The sequence below is a fragment of the Chinchilla lanigera genome, unplaced genomic scaffold, assembly GCF_000276665.1.
Source record: "Chinchilla lanigera isolate Chin_1 unplaced genomic scaffold, ChiLan1.0 scaffold00013, whole genome shotgun sequence".
Taxonomy (NCBI): Eukaryota; Metazoa; Chordata; class Mammalia; order Rodentia; family Chinchillidae; genus Chinchilla; species Chinchilla lanigera.
Window position 1 is genome coordinate 33,389,664 of NW_004955414.1, and position 22,303 is coordinate 33,411,966.

The 22,303-nt window shown below is 52.3% G+C and overlaps 1 protein-coding gene across 2 annotated transcripts in view; it reads right to left on the minus strand.

Moving 5' to 3' along the window:
- The window catches only part of Ptpn5 (protein tyrosine phosphatase, non-receptor type 5 (striatum-enriched)), a 55,192-nt gene that overhangs the window by 7,881 nt on the left and 25,008 nt on the right, over nt 1-22,303 (minus strand). Inside the window, exons 3-7 of one of the 2 annotated variants that reach the window (XM_013512076.1) lie at nt 4,359-4,552; nt 3,717-3,773; nt 3,111-3,194; nt 2,453-2,694; nt 1,083-1,272 (exon numbers count right to left, since the gene is read on the minus strand). In XM_013512076.1, the coding sequence (XP_013367530.1) occupies nt 1,083-1,272; nt 2,453-2,694; nt 3,111-3,194; nt 3,717-3,773; nt 4,359-4,552 (767 nt within the window). Of the gene's footprint in view, nt 1-1,082; nt 1,273-2,452; nt 2,695-3,110; nt 3,195-3,716; nt 3,825-4,358; nt 4,553-22,303 lie in introns of both variants that reach the window. The other variant, XM_005380426.2, reaches the window with a different exon arrangement.

Here is a 22,303-nt window from a genome sequence, read left to right on the forward strand (position 1 = left end):
CGTACAAAACTGCCTGTGGCAGGGCTCAGGCCGGCCCCTTCCTCTCTGGCAGAATCCACAGTAGTGTCCCGGGCAGAAAGGGGCATGCAGGACGCCAGCTCCTTTTTCTCAGGAGGTGACGGTGGGAACCTGCAGTGGTAGCTGAGGCCCGGGGGGTCGGGGGCGGAAGACCGTTTTCCAGAGGCCTCAGGGGGGGAATGGGTGAGGAGGGCATGGGGGCGCCGTCAGGAAGTGGACAGACCCCGCAGGCTGGGGCTACAGCATGAGGCTGCAAAGGAGGAAGGGCGGGCAGATTTCTTCTGCAGATGGTGCCAAGTTCCGAGAACCTGGAGCGGTGAGTCTCAGGGGCATAGTGGGTGAGCTCCCGGCTGGTGAGTCCACCGAGGAAGTGCGTTTTCAAGCTGCAGCCCCTTCCTTCCTCCTCTGCCTCCTCCTGAAGCCTCCTGCCTAGGAAGAAGTATGGGGGTGCCTGGTGGGGCAAGGCCCTGAGCTGTCAGAAAGTTTGTCTGATTCTGGGCATCAGAAAGCTCGCTCTTGCCATATACTGGTGGGCCTCAGCACAAACCTATGCTTTTGGGACAATAAAGGGGACACTGGTCTCCTGTGCCCCCCTGCTGTCACATGTTGGCCTTCAGAGGCCGCTGCAAAGGCTGTGGGAGGAGACCAGGAGCTAAGCTAGATCCAGGGGCGCAGGAGGGAGGGGCTGGAGAGATGGCAAGAGGACAAAGCGGTGCCTGTGATGCTGGGCAGAGGGTGGAGAGAAAGCGCCGAGAGAAGCCTCCTGCGACACCGAGGGCACACCCTGGCCCTGGCCCTGGCCACACTGCTGCAGGCCGATCACACGTCATCAATCTCTCTCACCCTCACAACAGCCCTGCTGTTCCATCCCATTTTCCAGATGAGGAAAGTGAGGCTGAGAGGGGAAGCCGCATGCCCAAGATGGCAGGAGAGCTGATAACGAGGTGACATCAGTCTGCTCCAGGCGCTAAGTCTGGGCACCGAACCCCACCGCCTGGCCGCGTGGCTGAGCGACGTGCAGAAAGGTCTGCCCAGTGTGGGGTGGCTGGCTCAGAGGGACTCACAAAGAACTCGGCCTGCAGCAGGAAAGGGTCCAGGGCCTTCTCGTGCAGCTCCTCGGCTCGCAGGACTCGGGAGGCGCTGAGCAGGTACTCGTGGGCCAGCTCCTCACGGGGCGACACGAGGTAGCCGAAGCCCTCCTCGTTGCAGCCCGGGGTGCACATGTCCAGGGTCAGGGAGACGTTGGAGCCCCGCCTGGAAGGCCCAGCAAAGAGGAAGTGAGACGCTGGCAGGGAAGGCTTCACCTGAGACTTCGGGTGTGGACAGGGGCAGAGGGAGCAAGAGGGTACACTCAGGAAGGGGGGCGGTGACAGGACCCTGTCATAAGGAGCAGAGTCTCAGCTCCAGGGCAAAGGTCTCCCACAGTGGGGATTTAGGGCTCCAGGTCAAAGCAAGCCCAACAGGGCCCTCCGGTCTCTCCGGGGTCACTCCCCAGGGCCCCGGGCATCCCATGGAGGAGACGCCTGCTCAGGGTGGGCGGAGAAGCAGGGCTTCAGACCTCCACACTGAGTTCTGGTTGGGCAGTCCTGGGGTGAGGCTGCCAATGGTGAAGAAAATCTCATCCAGCAGGGGGAGCCACCCCACTGCCAGGGAAAGACAGGTCCCCAGGGCAAAGTGGCAGCAGTGAGGATGTCTGTAATGGACAAACTATACGCGCAGTGTCTAAAATCACAGACTAGGAAGGGCCCTCGTTACTCAGGCAGGAAAACTCAAGCCCCCAGGAAAGGACAACAATTGCCCAGGCTCTCAGAAGACGGGGACAGAGGGGCTGGGGATTTAGCTCAGCGGCAAAGCGCCTGCCTGGCAAGCGCAAGGTCATGAGTTCGGTTCCCAGTACCGGAGAAAAATCAAAAAAAAAAAAAAAAAAAAAAAAGAAGACGGGGACAGAGCTGGAACAAAAGCTAGGTTTCCTGACTCCTCATCCAGTGCTCCTTCTATAGCACCCTGTGGCTAACTCAATCTTATGTGATCTGTGTTGCCCAGTCAGGCTCTGTGTACCCGCAAGGATGCTCTGTGGAACACAGCACACACTACCAAAGTAGGGCGTTGTGGCTAAGTAACTTTGAGAAGTGCCACATTCTATCCCTCTGCTGATTTACAACAAACACAGGCATGCTTACGGCCCTGAGAAGTCCTGCAGTGAGGGCACCCACCCACACTTCCTTGAGCCCAAGAGAGCATTCCTCATGGGCCTGTGAGTGCGGTGCAGCAGCAGACCTGCTAGTGTTCACCCTGGGCCACCTTAATCTACGTCATTCGCCCCACAAGCATGCGTCTACACTGGCTAAGCCACGAGGCTAGTTCTGTCCTGGGCACCCAGAGTCCCAGACAGCCTGAGGGCCCGGGGAGCCCACCCCTCCTCCACGCCTCCCACCTCTCCTGCAGACCCATGGCCTTGACGGTCAGCGAGGTGGGGTCAGCCTCAGGCTTGATGTCCATCACGCAGTCAAACACAGGCGTCTCGGGCACAGGGTCCAGGTCCAGGAAGTCATCCTCCACCTTGTCCTCCATCCACTCCGAGTAGGTAAAGGAGGGCTGGCGGCTCACAGATTGGCGCCTGTCCTCTGCGGGCAGTGGGGTGGGTGCCTCCGGGGAGCCCTTTAGGATATGCCACACCTGGTTGGGAGCACAGGGATTTGGGGACCATGGGTACTGTAACATCGAGCCCTCTGTTCCTCCAAGTCCCCTAAGTTACAAGCCACTGCCGCTCGCCTGGGTGGGAGCTCAGCCCCCACTCTCCTAGTGCTAGCGACACTCCCCTAGCCCCCAGCCTCTTGTGGATTCAGGCTTCCGTGGTGAGGCCTGGGGGTCTCTCTGCCTCAGCCCCTTTCCTCAGCCCTGATCACTGCAAAGCAATTTCTAGAAAGCAGGAGTGCTGCACCCCAGGCCGGGCACATTGGTGCAAGGAGACAGATATTTGTCCCTGTCCTACCCAGAGCCCAGGCTGTCTAGCTTGCAGACAGCAGCAGCAGGAGGCAGAACCTTGGGGGCAGAGGAGGAAAGCACTGAGGCTGGGTCAGGAGGAGGCTTACCAAGGTGGTAACGAGGACCAGGCCCACAGATAGGGAGGCCAGCAGCAGACTGGGGATGCCCCAAGTCCCGGTGCCCAGCCAGGCCTGGGGAACGTAAGACAACAGGTCAGGGTGGTAGTGGGACAGAGCTGTCTTCTACTTCAAGGGCGACAAAACAGAGGCTCTAAAAGCTGCATCCCTGTTCCTTTCAATAAACCATTAGACATCAGCAGTACAGTCATCCCAGCTATCCTTCTGTTTGCATGCTTCTGTCTGGTAATCTAAACAACTAATATGAAGATAACAACATGCACCGGTTGAATTGCTATCATCTTGTTTGGTGAAACTCTGTATCATTTACAATTTTTGTTTTTATTCTCTTTAATGGTTTGATCAATCCTGCATTCTTACATCTGGTAATCTGACCAACTTCGATGAAGATAAACATATGTAATAGAACAACAAAAAAATAGAAGTTGCACCCCATGTCTGGGGTGGGGAGCAGGCAGAGGAATGCCAGGGGCTCAGAAGTCTCCTGGCTCAGAGAAGCCCATCCTGGGGTTGGGGTGGATGGGACTGGCGGCCCCCAAGTGGTCCCGACCCTGAGGTTCCCCAGCGCTTACTCACCGTGGGTCCCAGCTGTGTCAGGAGTGTGAGCGAGGCGCAGAGGATGTCTGTGGCATTCTGCAACCAGATGTGGCCATAGCCGCTGAACCAGAGCACCCCGCAGGCAAGCTGGGGCAGTCAGGAGGAGCGGGCTGAGTTCAGAGCTGGGGCTCCCCGCCCCCGTATATTCACCTTCAGCCTCAACCTGGGAGCCTCTTGGGTACAGATCAGGCAGCTAAGGGAAGGGCCTAGCTGCCATGTACCAAGAAGAGGTCCAGGACTCTCCCTGGAGAAAAGCTGAATAATGGCAGCCACAACAAAGCCCTTCCAGAGGGGGCGTCCCAGGTACACACATGCAAAGGGAAGTCTCCCAGGATGGCCTCCAAGACAGGAAATCCGCAGGACCAGCGAGTCAAGGGTTGGGGCCCTCTGTTCTCAGTTCTCGAGTTAGGGGAGTCAGGGTCTGAGGGGCTGCGCTATTGAGCCTGTTGCTCAGAATTTCAGCATTCCTCTTATACCAGTCTCGAGGACGTGAAGTCACTGAGGACTGCAAGAAGGCCGCTCATCCTTCTGCCTGCCCAGGCGGCCATCTTGGAGGAAGTGGAAGGCTGTCCCTCAACCCACCCTCTCTCCAGGCCCTTACGAGGCCTGTGACATCCTTACCAGGAACTGTGAGGCGGCGAACAGGCACAGGCTGCTCCTGACAGTGAGGGAGTGGCTTCCAGCGCCTTGAGGTGGAGGTTTCTGAGCAGGCTCCGAGGGCGGAGAGGGCGGTGGGGGCGGTGGCATCTCTCTCTGCATGTCAGGGAGCCCTTGGGCCTCGTCCAGCGCCTCCATCACTACCGGCTGGGGAAGACCTGTGGAAGGCAGGACACCGGCCGGTGACCAGGGGCCCTCCTCGTCACAGGGCTCTGCCCACCCACAGCGGACGGATCCTTTTGGGGTTGCTGTGGCCTCCTCTCAATCCGGGATCAGTCAGCGTGGCTCCACTTCCAGCAGTCACCCTCGATTAGCAAGGCAATATTCACCTACCTTCGTCAGAAAGAGCTGAGTGTGGGTGGACAAATTATTTCTCTTTTATTTCTCCAGTAACAGAGTTAAAATGGCAGGAGGTTTTTCAGAGTTAATATCGTTGTATGTATGCAGCTCATTCTTTTCTATTTCTTAAGGAAACAAAAACCAACCACCTCAAAATCAATTAATAAAAAAGGTGGGGGGGACACAGCACAACCAGGCCGTGACCCTGAACAACCCACCCACGCCTGCTCTCCTGATTTTTTTTCTCTCGTGGTCTGTGCCCTGACTGGGGTGGATGCTAGAGTCTTGAGCACATCACAGCCACGTGTGTCCCCCATCTTGTGACCCTCACACTGCAAGAGAGTGGGGACAACCAGGCTGATGTGGAGGACAATCTCGGTAAAGCAGAACTGATACCCAGTGTCCGGGATCCGGTTCTGGTTGTCCTTAGCTAGTGTGACCTCAGCAGTCATTCCCTCTCTGAGCTCAATCTCTCCACCTGCAAAGTGGGGGTTGGGTTCAATCCCTGTTTTTCTAACGGTGCTTTATGGAGTCCATGTGTTTTCTCAAGTGCTACGGGGACTGTCACAAGTCCCTGTCACAAGTTCCACTGAGTCCCTCTGGCTGTGACTCAAGTGCGGAAGCTCTGCTGTGCCCATCCCCGGCTGGATTTCTCCTAGATTATTTCAACAGAGCTCGACTCCTAACGTCTGCACACTACTGGCTCAGATCTGAGCCTTCAGCTATCGGGGATTCCAGTGGCATTTCCCCCAGTGGGCCCCAGACGTGGGAGGTCCCTACCCAAATTCAGGTTTTAGTTCATCATCAAAAAGTGAGGGACCAACAAAACGGATGTGTACAGCCTGACAGCTGGGATGACGCTGTTCACACATCTCTGTATATATGGTACAATGGACAGCAGGACACACGAGGCTAACATAGGCGTTTGTGCACGTGCTTACTCATGCACCCAGCAAACTTTTCCAGAGCCTCTCACATGGCCTAATCGACAGTGTGTGCAAAAAGCCCTGGTGCTGGAGACCTGTATTAGCCTCATGGGCTCCTCCTTCCCAGCTTCTGACCCTGGATGGCTTCTACGCACTGTGTTCCCGCCATACCTTGGGGGGTCCCAACCACCGTGCTCTGCCTGGAACATCCCTGCAACACTCTGCCCCCTCCACTGCCTCCCATATGCTCTGCCAAGGTCACACTTATTCATCACGTAGCTCTCCATTTCACAAGTAGATCCTGCCCTATCATATAGTAGCACCCTGTGTCACTCCTTCCTACCACCAGCAACAGTACACATAGAATGAGCAACAGCTGTTCATGTGGTTACTCTTCACAGTAGCCCTGTGAAGCTGGTACTGTGATTATCCCCATTTTACAGAAGAGGAAGAGGAGGTGCCCAAGGTCACCTAGCTTGCAAGTGGCAAAGGCAGGTTCGGTCTGAGACAGGTGGATGGACTCCAGGCTACACTACGCGTGTTATGGCTTGCAAAATGACCTGAAGAGTATCATCTCTACTCGCCTAGGGCTCCCGTGAAGGCTGGAGGGGTAGTACTGGCTGTGCTTATGACTGCCAACAACACAGTCTTGGCACGTCAGTCTACAGTGAGTATTTACTAAGGGAGCTCATGCTGATGGGCAAGTGACAGCTTGTACTCTGTCTTCTTACCTGAAGGGGGATAATACGACTTTGGAAAGCTGTAATGAATACTCTGAATTCTACTGACAAACACCTAGTATGGTCCCTGGCATACTGTAAGAACCCAGTAAGTGCAGATTATAATGATAATACACAATTCTTTCCTTGTCTATGGGTAAGACAAACCAGTAAATCCATGTTTACAATCCAATGCATGAAGTGATACACCTGACTGCTGGTGGAATTTGAGCGTGGGGGGTGGGCATTTACCCACGGAGGGTGCAGTTGCCATGCACCACGTGAGCAATCAGCTCAGAGACGCCATTAGAAGATGGATCACGTAGCAAGGCAAGAGTTCCTACCACGGACAAGGAGACGGGTGATTTCTCAAAGGCAAGGTCCCTGCTCACCCAGTGAAGGTGATGATGCCCAGTGTGGATGAGTGGAAGAGTGCAAGCTCGGGGTCACCTGGCTTCTGCACCCCAGCTCTGCAGCACCTACATGCATGGCAACAGGAAGTACTTAATAAAGGTTGTACACAATGAATGGGATATAAGCCATTATGTAAGCCATATAGTTAACAACTGTCAGGGGGAAGGGTGAGATTAGGGGTGATTTTATTTACATGTCCCACACTTCCTCTACTAAACATGCAAACACATCTATTTATATAGAGAAAAAGTACTTAAAAGGAGATCAAAGGGTACAATCCTTTCTTTTCCTTGGGTCTCAGTTCTCTTATCTCTAAAAAGAGGTGATCCAACTAGAATTTATTTAGGTGTTTCTGCCAGGCTCAGAGGGAAGAAACATAGGCCTGGGGGGAGTAACAGCAAATTCACACAATTTAGGACTTTGCTGTTTTGTTTTACAATTCATTCTGTATCCTGCACTACAGTATATCTGCACTCATTTTGATACTAAAATGTTTTCCCCCTCCCAAAGCTTCGAATCAAATTTATGCTTCAGTGTGACATTTACCCTGTGGCTCTGCCCTCAGGGGTACATGCACCTCAGTGTGGGGAGCACGAAACCTTCCTGCAGCAAAATACCATGCAAGCGTTATGACTGTGTTTGGGCTGGGGATCTAGCTCAGTGGCGCAGCACCTCCCTGGCAAGGGCGAGGTCCTGAGTTTGATTCTGGGTACTGCCCCCACCCCAAAGGCTGTGTTGATGAATATTTAATAGCATGCAAAGAATTTTAAAAGTATGGAGTGTGAAAGGCAAGGTTATAAAACAGCGTGTTCTCACTGGCCTTGAAAATCAAGGAAGTGTTCATGTGCCTATAAAAAGGTGGAGGATATCCCTAAGAGGAGAGGTTACCAACGGGCTTGACATGTACAGCACAGACCACCATGAATGGTTGGTATTCAGGAAGTGCTTAATAAATGTATATAAAAGGTGGGAAGAGAAACCAGGTGTTAACAAGAACTCTTTGGGGAAAGGATGAGATGAAGGATGACTATCAGCATACCCTATATTTCTTCCAATGAATTTGTAATGCATATATTTATAGTGAGAAAATACATTTAAAAAGAGATTAAAGTTCTGATAGTTCTTTTGCACATGGGAATTGGACCAGAGATGGAGCGTGGGGGAGGAAGGGAGGGGAAGTGAATGAAAAAAGAATCACGATGTGTTAGATACAGGTGCTAACTCTCCACAACAGATGTAGTCAGTTTGCACTGCAAACTGGTACTAATAAAAATAAAAATTAAAAAAAAGCCCCGAGTTCAGATATCATGAAGCCTAATTAGTATTCCTGGGTTTCAGGCCGTCTCGCCTGTCATGTCTAAACATGTGCAATGCGATAGGACAGATACGAGAGACTGACAGCTCTGTGAAATGCACCCCAAAGGACAGCTGCTGGGAAGGCGAGTCTCTCTGAGTATGTGTGACCGTCACTTAGCATATCGAAGACAGCTGGTCAACTGCCTTGCCCACTAAAGGATGGAGAAAAGGGCTGGGGATTTAGCTCAGCAGCAAAGCGCCTGCCTGGCAAGCGCAAGGTCGTGAGTTCAGTTCCCGGTACCAGAGAAAAACCCAAAAAAAAAAAAAAAAGGATGGAGAAAAACTGCAGGCTGATGGGTCCTTGTATGCAGACATCAGAGATGAATGATGACTTTTAATTTTTTTAAAAACTCACTAGGCACCTGGCCTGAGGGATCCAAGTGACGGGTATTATCTGGGCACCTGACAGACTTTTTTTTTTTTTTTGCTGCACTGCAGACTGGGTCTTGTTAAGCCAGTAAACTGCCCAGGCTGGGCTTGAACTTGTGATCCTCCTGCATCAGCCTCCCAGAATACTGAGGTTACAGGGGTGTGTCACTATGCCTAGCTGGTAGATGCACATCATTCAGAACAAGGTTTAGTTTTCAACATTTTGCTGGGCAGAAATCAGGGTATCCTTTTATCCAGGAAGGTACTCTTTGAAACATGCATTATATAATTTGGGTGGGTGGGACTGACAGACCTCAAGAACCCCTCATTGCACGGGCAGTGGAGAACTGGGCTGGGAACTCCTGCCTCTGATTTATTTCTGCTCATTTGTGCCTGAATCCAACCTATATACATGGGCATCAGACATGTGCTAACTGTGGGGAAGACTGAGGTTGATTTTCCTGGCCTTCAGAAAGTATGTACTGTGTCTCTACTTTCCCACCCACTGGGCTAGCTCTGAGATTCAACAGTGAACAGAATGGTTCCACTTGCTCTGACTACTGGGGTCCCGGGCGCATTTGTCCTCTTGGTTTCTGTCCTGCTCCTGCAGATGATGCCAGCTCTTCTCCTTGCCCTGGCCTCTCTATTGCTCTTATCTTTCCCTGGGAACTATTGCCACCTTCCTGGAACTATGCCACCTTCCTGGGCTGGCTCTGTGCAGGTCCCAGAGCCCTTCGGCACATGCAGCTGCATTTGCTTTGCTCGGCAGCCCCGGGAGGTAGACATTATCATCATCAGCCCCATTTTGTCAGTGAGAGGCGGCTGCTTGTGTCAAGGGCTGGCTTTTCAATAGTTCAGGGCGAGGTAGCTGCTTTGCCACACGTGAAAGCCTGACTCAGAGGCAGCTTGCTGACAGGCGATTTAACATTGGGCTTGGGCTTGTCTCTTGTACAGGGCGAAGGAGATTTTCTGGGTGAGGAGATCGAGGCTTAGCGAGGTTAAGGGCCTTGCCCAAGTAAGTGCAGATCTGAGAGGGGAGCCAGGGCTTGCTGACACCAAGCAAAGGCTCCGTTTTGCCACACCACAAAGCGTCACTTGAAGCACACACAAGGAGGATGGGGGAGAGATTGAGGGAGGGAGGCTGTTTCCACGGGAACCTTGAACCCTAACCAGATGCCTGGGAGGGCTTCCCTGTAGCTCAAGAGCCTGGGACCCAGCTGGTGGGTCCTCACAGGCTCAGTGGTGTGGAGGGAAGGAAAGAACTGCAAGGCGAGGGCTCCGTATCCTCAGGTTCCAGGTATCCTGGGTCAGGCAAATGGCCTTCAGGTGTCTCCTGCAGCCCATGGGGCCTTCAGCTGTTACTCTGATCCCTGCTGCCAAATCCCACCGCTGCACTCTACAGCTACCCTGCCCCAGGGCTGGTGCCGCCGGAGCTCAAGCAGTGGCCGCTGTCAGTGACTCATCCTTTGAGCTCCCAGGCAGAGGCACCGGAACTGGAGCAGCAGGCTGGCTCAGCCTGCTCCTGTTTACAGAGGAGGGAGCCTCTGTCCCATTCAGCTTTTCCCGTGTGGCCGCGAGTGACCTCCCAGCCAAGCCTACACAGCCACAGAGTCCCTGCCCTATGGAGAACATCAACCCAGTCTTCCCCTGGGCTTCCAGAATCACTGACTGTCCTAACCTGACATGTTCCGAGGGACGTCTGGGCCAGTCTTATTTCTCAGGTGCAGAAACTGAGGCCCAGAGAGGGAACAGGGCTTGTCCAAGGCGGACAGCTGGCCAGTGGCAGAACGTGGGCACCCACAAGCACCATCAGCTGACAGATCTGAGTAATAACCATGTGCTGGGTTTGGCTCGCAGTGCTTTATACACAGATACTTTCAATCCTCAAATTGTCCAGCAAAGGCAGGTGTGCCTTTACTCATCCCCACCCTTCACAGATGGGGAAACTGAGGCACAGGGAAGTCCTTGCTCAAGGTCTGCTAATAAATGGGCAGAAGCTAGGACTAGAAGCAGGCAGCCTGTCTCCAGAACTCACCCCTGTAGCCGACACGCCAAGTGAGACTGCCTCCCTGCACCAAGCCCAGGCTTCTGCCTACTGTACCACGTCATCTCGGAGGTAAGTCCAACAGCGCACCTGTCATGCACCCAGGTGACAGCGCCTGCTCCGTGGCCTGTCACTGTGTCCAAATGGCACCTTTAAACACTGTCTCCTTATTTGAAGGGTTACTGATCCCATCTCCCTGTGTGGACAGAGGGCAGCGTGGGTATGGACAGAGGAATGGGGTACGCCTGGGCAATTTCTAGCAGCTCCCCCTTGTCTGAAGGTCACCCAGGCAGGCACATGATGAGCCAGGCACGCCATGGGCCTGATGTTATGCGGTACTCACAGCCATGCTGTGGATTGCCGTCACTTTTCACACCTTACTACACATCTTCTAGGGTCATAAAAGCAGAGAAGTTAAGTGACTTGCTCAGGATCACAGAATCAAAAAGTGACGGACCTGGGATTTTTAAGTCCAGGTCAATGGGTCTCCATGTTTAATGATCTTCCTCTTACTCCATACGGAAACCCACAAGAGGGATAAGACAGGGCAAGTATGCCTATCGGGCTTGAAGTTTTGCTTGGGCAGAGCCTGAATGCAGAATCAAGAGAGGGGCCAGAAGGGTGTAGAAGGAAGAGGCCCCATCAGCTGTTTCTGCCACCACGGTATCTCTCTGAGAGGGACAGCCTCAGAGGTGCCATTTTGGACACTGTGGGTTCTGCTTCCTCCTGCAGAGGCTGGAAAGGTGATGCCTGACTTTCTGCTGGTTTTTGGGAGTGTGTAGGAGGCACACTAGGACTTGGAGGGTAATGTGGTGGGGCAAGGGTAGAGTCCCCCAAACCACGCTTTCATTGGATCAACCTTTACTGAGCGTCTGCTCTATGCCCGGCCCTTCAATAAACTCACCTCCTGTGCTTGAGATGTTTTTGTCTCTAACCCAGCACTGACCTACTGACTTAGGACTGACCAACAGGACTCCAGTGAAAAAAGGTCTAGCTTCTCCCAACAAAGAGAAATGGATGGTAGATCTGAGCTTCTGGGATTTTTTTACTGGTTCCTTATAACCCTTCTGCCCCATTAGTCTTGCTGACCAACACGACCAAGAGATCTACAGAAGAGGCAGCAGTGCCGTGCCAAGGGTCTGGCTTGGTAGTGAGTCCATCTTGGATGGTATGATGGGTGAGGGCACAGCTCACATCTTATTTCTCTCTGCATGCCCCAGGTGGGCAAGATGGCATGAAATAAGGAAACAGATTCTGACATAAGTTCTGGACTTTGACTGCCGGTGATCTCCACTTACCAGTTACATGAGTTGGGCAAGGTGTTTGTTCTCTCTGCAACTCAATTCCTGTGGTGGTCTTAAAATGTGTAAATTCTTACACATAGGTGCAGTGCGTGTCCCCTTCCCTGGCTGAGTGTTGAGCGCTCTGAAGAGAAGAGCGGGGCAGAGGTGGGGTTACAGGATTGCGAGCCTAGGTTAGAAAGGTCTCTGTTGCCTTTGCTGATTTCTTACAAGAAATCTGTCCCAGCACTCAGGAGGCTGAGGCAGGAAGATTTTTGTGAGTTTGAGGCCAGCCTCGGCTACAGAGTGAACTCAAGGCCAGTCTGAACTGCATAGAGAAACCCTGTCTCAAAAACGAAAGAAAGAAAGAAATCTGGCTGCTCCAAGGCTGCCTGGTAGGGGAGGAGATGTCCGTGACTGCTTTGCAAGTAGCGACTCATTCAACCCGTGTAATAAGTGCACGGCACAGGTAACAGGGTAGCCCTTCCACAGATGGGAGAAAATTGAGAGTAAATGACTTGGTCAAGGCCATCAGCACTCAAGAGTGGGGGAGCCAGGACTCGGACCAGGCCGTGGCTTCAGGATCAGTCCTAGCCAGTCTCTGTGCTGCCTGCCCCAGACCGGGCCTGCATGTGCCGCCCCCTTCTCTATCCTGAGGGAAGTCTGTGTGAGAAGGCGCTTCAGGCTCTCTCAGAACAGGGAGGGAAGGGGCCATGGGGACAGGCGTCTCCCTGTGGCTGAGTTCCTCATACCCCGGCTGTGGGGCTTTTCTGGAGAGGGAAGCACAGAGAAGTAAGGCTGAGACCAAGCGGATGGGAAAAGGTCTGGGAACCAAGGGCATCTGTGGCTTCGTTGGAGCTGGGGTGGGGCTGACTGCAGCCTGCAGACGTCAGAGAGCCTGTGCTACGGAAGGGGCGCACTGACTGGCAGGCAGGAACGGGGCTGTGCCTGGAAAGCCCAAGGCAGGCAGGTCTCCAAGGAACTCGAACTAACTGCGACTGGACCTTATCGGTCTGTAGCGTAGCTCTTCCTGTCCCAACAAGTAGATCTATTTCTAGACAGGTAGCTTCCTGCAGCCAAGGCTTTCGGTAGACTCCTACCGAGTGAGGTTTGAGGCCCAGTTTTGCTATTTGCTACCTGTGTGACCTAGGGTAAGTGGCAATTTCTCTGAACTTCAGTCCTCCCTTGGAAAGGAGGTCGTAAAACTCATCTCAGAGAACTCTGGAGATACCATGAGGTAAAACGTGCCTGGGACAGGTGACTGCTCAATACATGGCAGCCAAAGCCCTCAGAGATGAGGAGGAACGGGGAGGGGACGGGGAGGGCAAGGCAGCAGTGAGGATCATCCTTTCATCTGCCAGGTGGGAAGGCGATGGGTGTCCCACCTGGACGTGGGCGGGCGCTTTGAGGCTGCCCGCTGGAAACTGGGGTCGGCGGATAGAGTGGGCATGCACTGGGGGTGGGGAAAGCAGGGCAGCTTTGTCTCTGCCAGTTAATTAAACCCAGAATGCTAACAAGCTTTCAAAACAAAATGCGACTCAAGTGCGCTTTGGATGGGGTAGAATAAAACGGTTCTATCGGAAATTGCAAACAGCTTTGTTGTTGCAAACAAAGGCTTGGTTCTTTGCGTCTCCCTGGAGTGGAGGCTAAAAGTACAAGGGTGAAAGGGGTCAATGAAATCTTGAGGGTGCGCCTCCCCTGCCGGTTGTCCATGCTGAGAACAAAAAGAACCAACCACGGAGGCCCTGGGAAAATGGGACTGGAGACCCTCAGCGCCCGAGACTTCCGCACAGATGCATGGGGGTGGGCATGGGACAGCCTGAGAGGGCACCCTGTACCACCCTTGCCTTTTACAGAAAAGGAAACGGAGGCCCCAAGACCAAACCAGGACTGTTTTGCCTTTAGCCCCCAGCTCAGCTTTCTCTCATCACTACGCTGGAGTTGGAAGTTTAACAGAGGCTGTCTGTGAGTGTCTGGAAGGTGTGAGGCCTGAGGCCCCATGGCAGTGGGACACTGGGTCCTAGCTTGGGGTTCTCTGGTGAGTCCTGTTAAATCCACTTAGAGGTCGAGGAAAGGCTAGGTGATAACAGAAGAGCAAGACAGGTCCAAGACTCCACTGGACAGTGGTGTTCACAGATCCCAAGCCTCCAGGAGCTGCCTCCGTGGGGTTCATCCCCCAACACTCACAATGGACCTGAACTTTATCGGGCTGTGTGACGCTAAGCATCATCTTACCTCTGTAGGCTCCCAGCCCTTCAGTAAGTTTAAAGAGTGGGTCTTTACAAGTCCTTTCAGCTCTGAAAACCTACGGCTGCTTTAAGGAAAAAAATCTAGCCTCCCCCTCAACACACACTTTAGTTCAATTCAGTGGCTTCCCTCTGATCTTAGGCTAAAGATCAAAACCCTTGCCACGGCCTCTAAGAAAGGACCAGCGTGCTCTGCTTATCTCCCCAGGCTCCACCTACATCCTCCTCCAGGTTCTTTCTGCTCTGGCTGCCTCTGGGTCCTCTGCTGGAACTGATCTGAAACCAGTGATTCTGCTCCCGGGTGTAAATGCCAAGGGAATTTTCACAGTCCCAAAGGGAGGAAGTAAGCCAGCCCTCCCTCCCATACTACTGGTGGCAGAGTGGGGGAGTGGAGGCACCACTGCCAGGGGTACTGGCAGGCTGAGTGTTCAGAGACATATCAAGGAGGACTTGCAGCCCTTAGGAGCAAAGCATGGGGCAAGGTAAGATATATGGTGAATGCTTAAATTTTAAAAATTTACTACAGTCAGGATGTATTTCCATCAACCCTCCCTCAAAATACTTCCTCTCATTTTGAGCACAATCACCCTATTGTTCTTGCCACTTTCTGAAGCCATTTTGGAAGTCTTCTTTCATGAGTAACTTCAGTTGTGCTGTCATGGCTGCCTTAGTGTCCTGAACTGACTCAAAACTGTCACCTTCATGGTGATTTTAACTCTCGGGAAATGCCAGAAGTTGCACAGTGCCAGACTGGTGACGAAGGTGAATGAGGACATGCCGTAATGTCTTTCTGTTGTATGGTACTCAACAGCAGCACTCACTGTTTTTTCTTTTTTCTTTTTCTGTGACAGTGTTTCGCTATGCAGTTCAGGCTGGCCTTGAACTCACTATGTAGCCCCGGGTGTCCTTGAGCACAAGGCAATCCTCCTGCCTCAGCCTCCTAAGTGCTGAGATTACATGCTCCCACAGCCTGGCTCATCCACTGTATTTTAAATCACCTTGTAAAGACCTGAAAGAGGACTTCCAGAACAGCTCTAGAACGTGGCAAGAATCATGGGATAGGTGTGTTCCAAGCAAGGGGGAGGATGTTGAAGGGGATTGAGGGAAATGTGTCTTTTATTGTAAAAAATTTAAAAAATTTTAACCATGCACCATATATTGCGATCACAGCTCATACACACAGCAATTTGAAAAGAGCTCCGGAGCACTCAGTGCTGGGTGAGCAAAACGGGAGCTCACACAATACAGACATCCCTCCACCTAAGATGGGGTGACTGCTGGATAAGCCCATTATCAGTTGAGATGTCCTACGTGGAAATGTACTTTATACACGGAACATCAAGCTCAGCAACACAGTGAGCTGCAGTCCTAGCGGTTTATCTGGCTACAGTCCTGGCTGCCTGGGAGGCATGGCTCGCTGCTGCTGCCCTGCCCATGCTGAGCATCCTCCTGCATGCTGCCAGCGCGGGGAAAAGATCGGAATTTAAAGTCTGAAGCTCAGTTTCTACTGAGTGTGCACTGCTTTCACATCATTTTAAAGTTAAAAAAAAATGTAAGTCCAACCACTGCAAGCCAGTGAGCACCTGTACACAGGGCAGGAAACACTGCCACCCGTTCTGCAAGGGCAAAATGCACATGAGACACACAACAGAGGGAGGGGCACAGCAGTGGGAGATGAAAGGAGATAAACAAGAGAAGGGAGCCAGACTTTCTGGCTTGTAGGAACCACTGAAAACACACCACGGGCCGTGAACCGAGACGTGTGACTGACGATGCTCTGAAAACTCTCAGTAACCCCCGACTCTCCCCTAAGGGAACCAGAAACAGAACCACTGAGGTTGAAGTTGGACCAGTGTACCAGAGGAAGAGAATGAAGAGAAGCTGATGGCCTTTCGTCCCATCTGCATCCTGGAGCTGGATGAGCTGGAAAAAGGTCCAACCTCTTGGTAACGGCACTCCCGGCCCCCAAAGGGGAAAGACTCACGAGTTTAGCTGCAGCACAGCCAACTACCCAGGAGACCCTGGATCTCCTCTTCCCTGGCCTGGTTCACCTACATGACTCCCAAGTCATTGTATTTGCTTTCTACTGGAAGAGGGGATTCCATGCCTTGGTGGCTGCCTCTATGCACCCCCTCCCGTAAAACAGCCCCCACTGAAATCTCTCGGGTGGGTCAATCCCAGATTGTGCGCCTCCCAGCTAAGCAGCCCCGAGGGAGGTACCTTATCCAGAGGGTCTCCTCTCCTCTCCACTTTTGCTTGGCAAGAATTAATTAGTATTTTGAAGCGGCATATCTTGTTAAACGAATGACTTTTTAAAAAAATATAGAAATGGCCCCTGAATATAAAGAAATACCAAATCATCTGTAATCTTGCCACACTGAGAAAGGCACCGGTTTCCTTTTGATGTATTTTCTGGTATTTTTCTCTCTTAGTGGGTGGATTTTTTTCCCCTATGACTTCTGAGTCATTTTGTTTTCTTTCTACTGGGAGAGGGGATTCCATGCTTTGCTGGTTGTCTCTGTATATGGACATATTCTAAGAATATGTCTCTTTGGATTACAAGGATTCAACTTTTAGGCACGATGACAGGTAGCCTCCAACGTGGACCTCAATGATCCCCACCTCCTGGTGTTCACATCCTTGCGCAGCTTTTCCCACATTGTACCAGGGTTAGCCTGCATGGCCAACGACATGCAGCAGAGGGATGGCGTGTCACTTCTAAAATTAGATTAGAAGAGACTGTGACTTCCATTCTGGGCTCTCTTTTGCTCCCTTCCCCTGTTCTTTTTAATCACTCACTCTCGGGAAACCAGCTGCCTTGTTGGGGGCCCACTCAGGCAGCCCGGGAAGGGGCCTACTGCTTGCAGAGGGACTGAGACCTCTGGCCAAATGGCTGCCAGGAATTGGGAGTGTGCCAGTGACCAGTGAATGGCCTTCAAATTTTAGCCCCTGTGGAGTCTTGAGGTTACTGTAGCAATGGTTAATGCCTCATCAGGTTGTGAGACACGTGCCAGAACCACACGGCAAAGCCTTTCCTGGGTTCCTCACTTACCAACTGTGTGACATAGTAAATGCTTTAGGGCAACTTGTTGTGCGGCAAAATAAAACTAACATGAGCAGTTTTCTCTGTTCCTTAGGCAGCACAGACTTTTAGAACGGGCTGCAGAGAGGCAAGTCTAAGAGGCTGGGGTTGGTTCTGCTGCAGGATGCTAGCGCCAACGAGCAGGTTGCTCAGACTGGCAGAGAGTGGCACTAGGTTTGGGCTTGGTGAAGGACGAAGCACAATTCCAAATGCTCTTGTCTGTAATGGAGAAATGCTGTGAAGCTAGGCAATGCCTGGCAGGAATATGGGAAGATCATCTTTTTAAAGCTCCAACAGTCCTTGGTCCAGACAAAGTTGGATTGGCTTTCCCCAGGTCTCTTGTTTTGGAGAAGTGACAGCTGTAACCTGGCTTCTAAACTACTTATACTGGTTAAGATAGAAGGACAGAATACATGTTGTTTTCAAGTTCATTAGCTTGATTTCTAACTTTAAATGCTTTAGACATAACATCTATGGGCCCTACCATTGTTAAGGGTGGGCATGAATCCACGCGTGCTCTTTTCAGGGGCAGGGGAAAGAGACAAACGAAAAAGATTCAAAGGGCCAAAGATTTAAGCAGTAACGAGGAAGCAGCTTAAATAATAGAAGGCGGGGGAAAAAATGGGACTTGGGAAGGAGGGTGAAGGAAAGAAAACTCAGGAGAGGAAGAAATTACTATTAGAAGGAATGTGAAAGCTTACCAACAGGATGCTCTGGGGGGACTCAGGATGGTTGCAGACTCTTAGACTCCTTCTATCAGGAAGTGGCATTAGGGCCGGGGATATAGCTCAGTGGCACAAGCACCTGCCTGGCAAGCACAAGGTCCCGAGTTCAATTCCCGGTACCAAAAAATAAGGAAAGAAAGAAGTGCATTTATTTCCTACCTCTTAAATCTGGGCAAGCCCTGTGACTGGCTGTTAGACCTAGACCTTAACAGACCTGAAGCTTCTATTTTTACCCCCTTTGGAATCCTCCTCCTTGGAAATCAGCTGGCAATGTAAGAAGTCCCATAACCTTTAGACCATCATGCTGCAAAGAAGCCCAAACTAGGCATACAGAAAGGTCAAGTGGAAGGGTAATGACTGCCAGACATATAAGAAAAGCTTCCTTGGACACTGTTTCAGCTGGCACTAGGCGAATATAGTCGGTGGACAGCTTTAGCTCATGCCAGACAGAACACGCGAACCACCCAGCTGAGCCCCCCATAACCCTGGAGGTCATGGGAAAATACATGGCTGCTGTCTGAAGCCATTACACTTTAAATTTTCTAAGCAGCCACTAATTACCAAGACAGATGCTAACATTTGAAAAGAACAAGTGAAATGAAAGGATGTTTAAAAATATTTTTTTAAAGAAAGATGTAAAGAACCTTCCTGAGAGCTGGGGTAGTTTGTCCCTTGGCAAGGCCGAAGTGAAAAGAGATCATATTTCTCACTGCATGTCTGAGAAACGTGGTGGACGTTCACCTGTATCCTGGTGTCTGAAAGGGCCTTGGCAGCCATCTTTGTGAAGGCAAGGGGCTTGGACAGGATAGGCTGTTTCTTCCAGTTGCAAAGATTCTTTTAGCACCCTCACACCTCCAGGTAGCTCCCCATAATATGAGAGCTGTTTCTGTCTTGGTGAAGGAAAATGGACAAATGACTGCCCTCCCTACCAAAACTGTCCCCCTTGCTGCTCCAGTCTGCGAGCAGACAACCCTCCTCCAGCCTGAGATGTGCTGGTCCTGTGAGGTCTTAGACCTGGGGTACAAAGTCATGGAAGAGCCATGAACCACACGGCCTTGACTGGCCTGGACTTGATGCCTGGGCCCTGGGAAAAAAGAAAGCAAAGATGCAGAGATTTTCCTGTTCACTCTCCGTAGTTCGGAATGATCATTACTATCATTATTAGCTACTATTTACCTAGCACTGTGCAAAAAGCACTTCACACTATCAACTCATTAATCCTCACAAAATCTCTGTGAAGATCTTATCATGTCACCATCCTTAGTTTCGTGGAGAATCTGGAGCTCAAAGCAGCTGGATAATTTACCAGAGAGCAGGTTCCCGGGTGGTGGCAGAGCTGGGATACGCATCCAGGCCTGTATGTCTCCCCACAGCACCCATGGATGGGCTCCTGCCTTCACCGTATCTGTGCTGGTATCTGAGAACAGTTAACCTCTACCTCTGCTGACCAGTGGGTGCCTGGCGGGGAAATGCCCCAGACAATGGCCCCACGGAATGCTACCCCTTAGGGTCTTCACACACCCAATCATGTTTTCTCTTTATCCACTCTGAAGACTCAGGTTAAAGACAAGTCACTGCACCACTGGCCACACCAACAAACCCTAAATGCATGAAAAGTCTTCAACAAAAACAGAAGCATCACTGTAACAGAGAAGAAAAAGGATCAGTATGGAGACTGTTGAATGTCAATAGTACAAGTGACAGCACAACAGTTCTACTAGACGCAGGTCTGTTTTCCCTACCTTTGCTCCTCCTGGGCTCCCAAGCCAGCTGGAACCGGTACCAGACACCAGTGGAGGGGTGTCTGTGAGATCAGGGGTTAGGAGATGGGAGACAAGGGCCGTTATGGTGGCGGTGGTGGGTTACCAGCTCCTTAAATGCTTGGCAGCAGGTTCTTACAGGCCCGAACCGGCACTCACTTATCCTTGGCCACTTGCTTCCGGATTCTTTCCGGGGTCCCATTAAGCGAGGTCCGCATTATCCCTGCACCTTTCCATGGTGTCCTGTGGTCTCTGAGAGCAGGCAGCATGTCTGTCATGCTCTTCACTGTTACCAGTGCCCGGCAAGCATTGGGCACGCAGTGATTGCTCAGTAGATCTGAGTCGATAAAAGGGTCTGAGGCTGCCCTTTCAACCGCCCCTATTGGCTCTGCTGCAAGACCTCATCAGTGGCGTGGAGGAACAGCTGTGAAAGCCATGACCTGATCCTTCTTGACAGACAGAGAGAGTGGCTGCATGATTAGGACAATAAGACCTTCCTCAATATAGGCCTCAATCCCATTTAATTTATAAAGTGGCACCCAGGTTGGGCAGCGGCCTCTGCTGAGACCTAGATCTTATTCCTGGCCTCAGAGGAGGGCCCATCAGGTGACCTGTGTCATGATGATACAAAGAGAACTCCTGGCCTTGGGCTTGGGAGGGGGCCTCCTTCAAGGCACCAGGACTTCAGGTGCACAGTGGGGCCCAGAGCCTCCAGCCCAAGGAGTCACCTGGTCCTACCAAAAGGGCAACGTCCTGTATATGAAAAACCTTGAATAAGTCCAATGATTGCGACACACTTAAAACTCACGGTAGCGGGAACTGTCATGACTGTAGCCAGCGGCCAGTTGCCAGCTGTAAGGGGACTCTGGAGCTACTCTGCCTTCCAGATCAGTGTTGTCCTTTGACCTGAGCCCTCAACTCCCCCTTCTCGGGCCATGCCACTCCCTATGGGGTGAGATGTCCACAAAGCCCAGGAGATGTTCCCATCTGGACTTGACGACTGCTTGGTGCTCATGCCCTTTCCAGGCCATGTTCTGGCTACCAGGACTACAGAGCTCCCCAGCCAAATAGCCTGATGGCTGCAGGGGTCTTTCCTCAGGAAAACCCTTCTGAGTGAGGGTATACTATCTCCTGCTTTGGTACCTTAGGTTTGAGAGGTGCCCAAAGGGCAGCCACTAGCTCGGGTTGTGGACCACACCTGAACACACACGCATGCGTGCAGGGGCCTCTGCAGTTCTGCAAGGCAGGACCAAGGCGGGGTAGTGTACCACAGGGCCTTCAGTCGTGATCAGGCCTGGGTCCCTGAAAATGGTGGGTGCTGGGCTGCCCCTGACTCTGCCTGCTGCAGACACTGAAAGCAAGACTTTGTGACATTGCTGGGTCTCACGTCCTGGGCATCAGCGACACCTGTTGCTATCTAGTTCCTCCCTGTATCGCAGGCTACACTCATGCTGATGTTGGTTGCGGGAAGGAGCAGAGGGCTCAGCATGAGCTTGCCTTCTTGCAGATGTGAACACTTACACAGCAGGGCAGGGGGTTGAATGTACCAATGTGTTTGGGTGACTGTGTGCAAGGGAAGTGACAAGCAAGGCAGGGTGAAAGAGGAGGAGAGGACAGTGACCATGTGAAAACGAGTGTGTACACAAGGAAGAGATCTGTGTGTGTGCATGGTGTGGAGAAGACAGTGCACAGGTGCCTGCAATAGGACCCGGGAACGCGCGTGACCAAAGGCCTGGGATGAAGACAGAGACTGCAGACAAGCCCAGCTTCTGCGCATGCGTGAGAGGCAGGGGTGCGGTAACAGGGCAGAGAGAGGCCTGAAGAGTGAAGGGGAGCGCCGCGGGTCTGGCCATGTCCAGGAAGCAGGCATGGTGGGAGCGGGATGGAGTGGTGGAGCCGAGAGAGCTGAGCACGCAGGAGGAAGGCGACATGCAGGTGCGTGTCCCTCGGAGGTGTGTGTCCGCCCCCACAGGGCCCTGTGCGACAGAGGTAGGCCACGTGCCCGGTGACTGTGTGTGCATGAGCACGCGGCTGTGTCAAGTGAGAACAAACACGAGTGTGCGCGCACACGTGGGAGTGGGGGTGTGTGAGCCAGTGCGCCTGCGCCGGGAGGCTGCAGGCTGCCTGGGGGTGCTGCGGTGGCTGAGGATGTTTTCATTCCGGAAAGCTCAACCCGAGAGGACTGTATGACCCGACTGACGCTAGCTCAGGTTAGGGTGACCATGGCTGGAGTTCTGGCCGTGTCGTCCTGCCCAGAGGTGTGTGTGGGAATGAATGAGTCACCCAGGCACGTCTGGCCCTCGCTCTGCCTGCATCTTCCCAGCAGGGAAGGCAGCAGGGAGGGGAAGAGAGGACACAGGGCTGTATTTTTACACCATCCTTATGCAACTGCTTGCAGCTCCATGGCTCTGTCCAAAGAGCCCCAACTCTCCTGGCCTAACCAGCTCTGTTCCTTCTATGTCCAGGCGGCAGTGTAGGCCAGGGGCTTTGTCTGACAAACATTCGTGGCATCCTACCCCACATCAGGCTCAGGTCCACACATTTACAATGCCAAACTACCTCCCAGACTTTCCCATCCTCTTCTTAATTTTTTCTGTAACACTTAGCACTATCTGCTAGACTACTTTATTTCTTTTTTTTTTTTTTTTT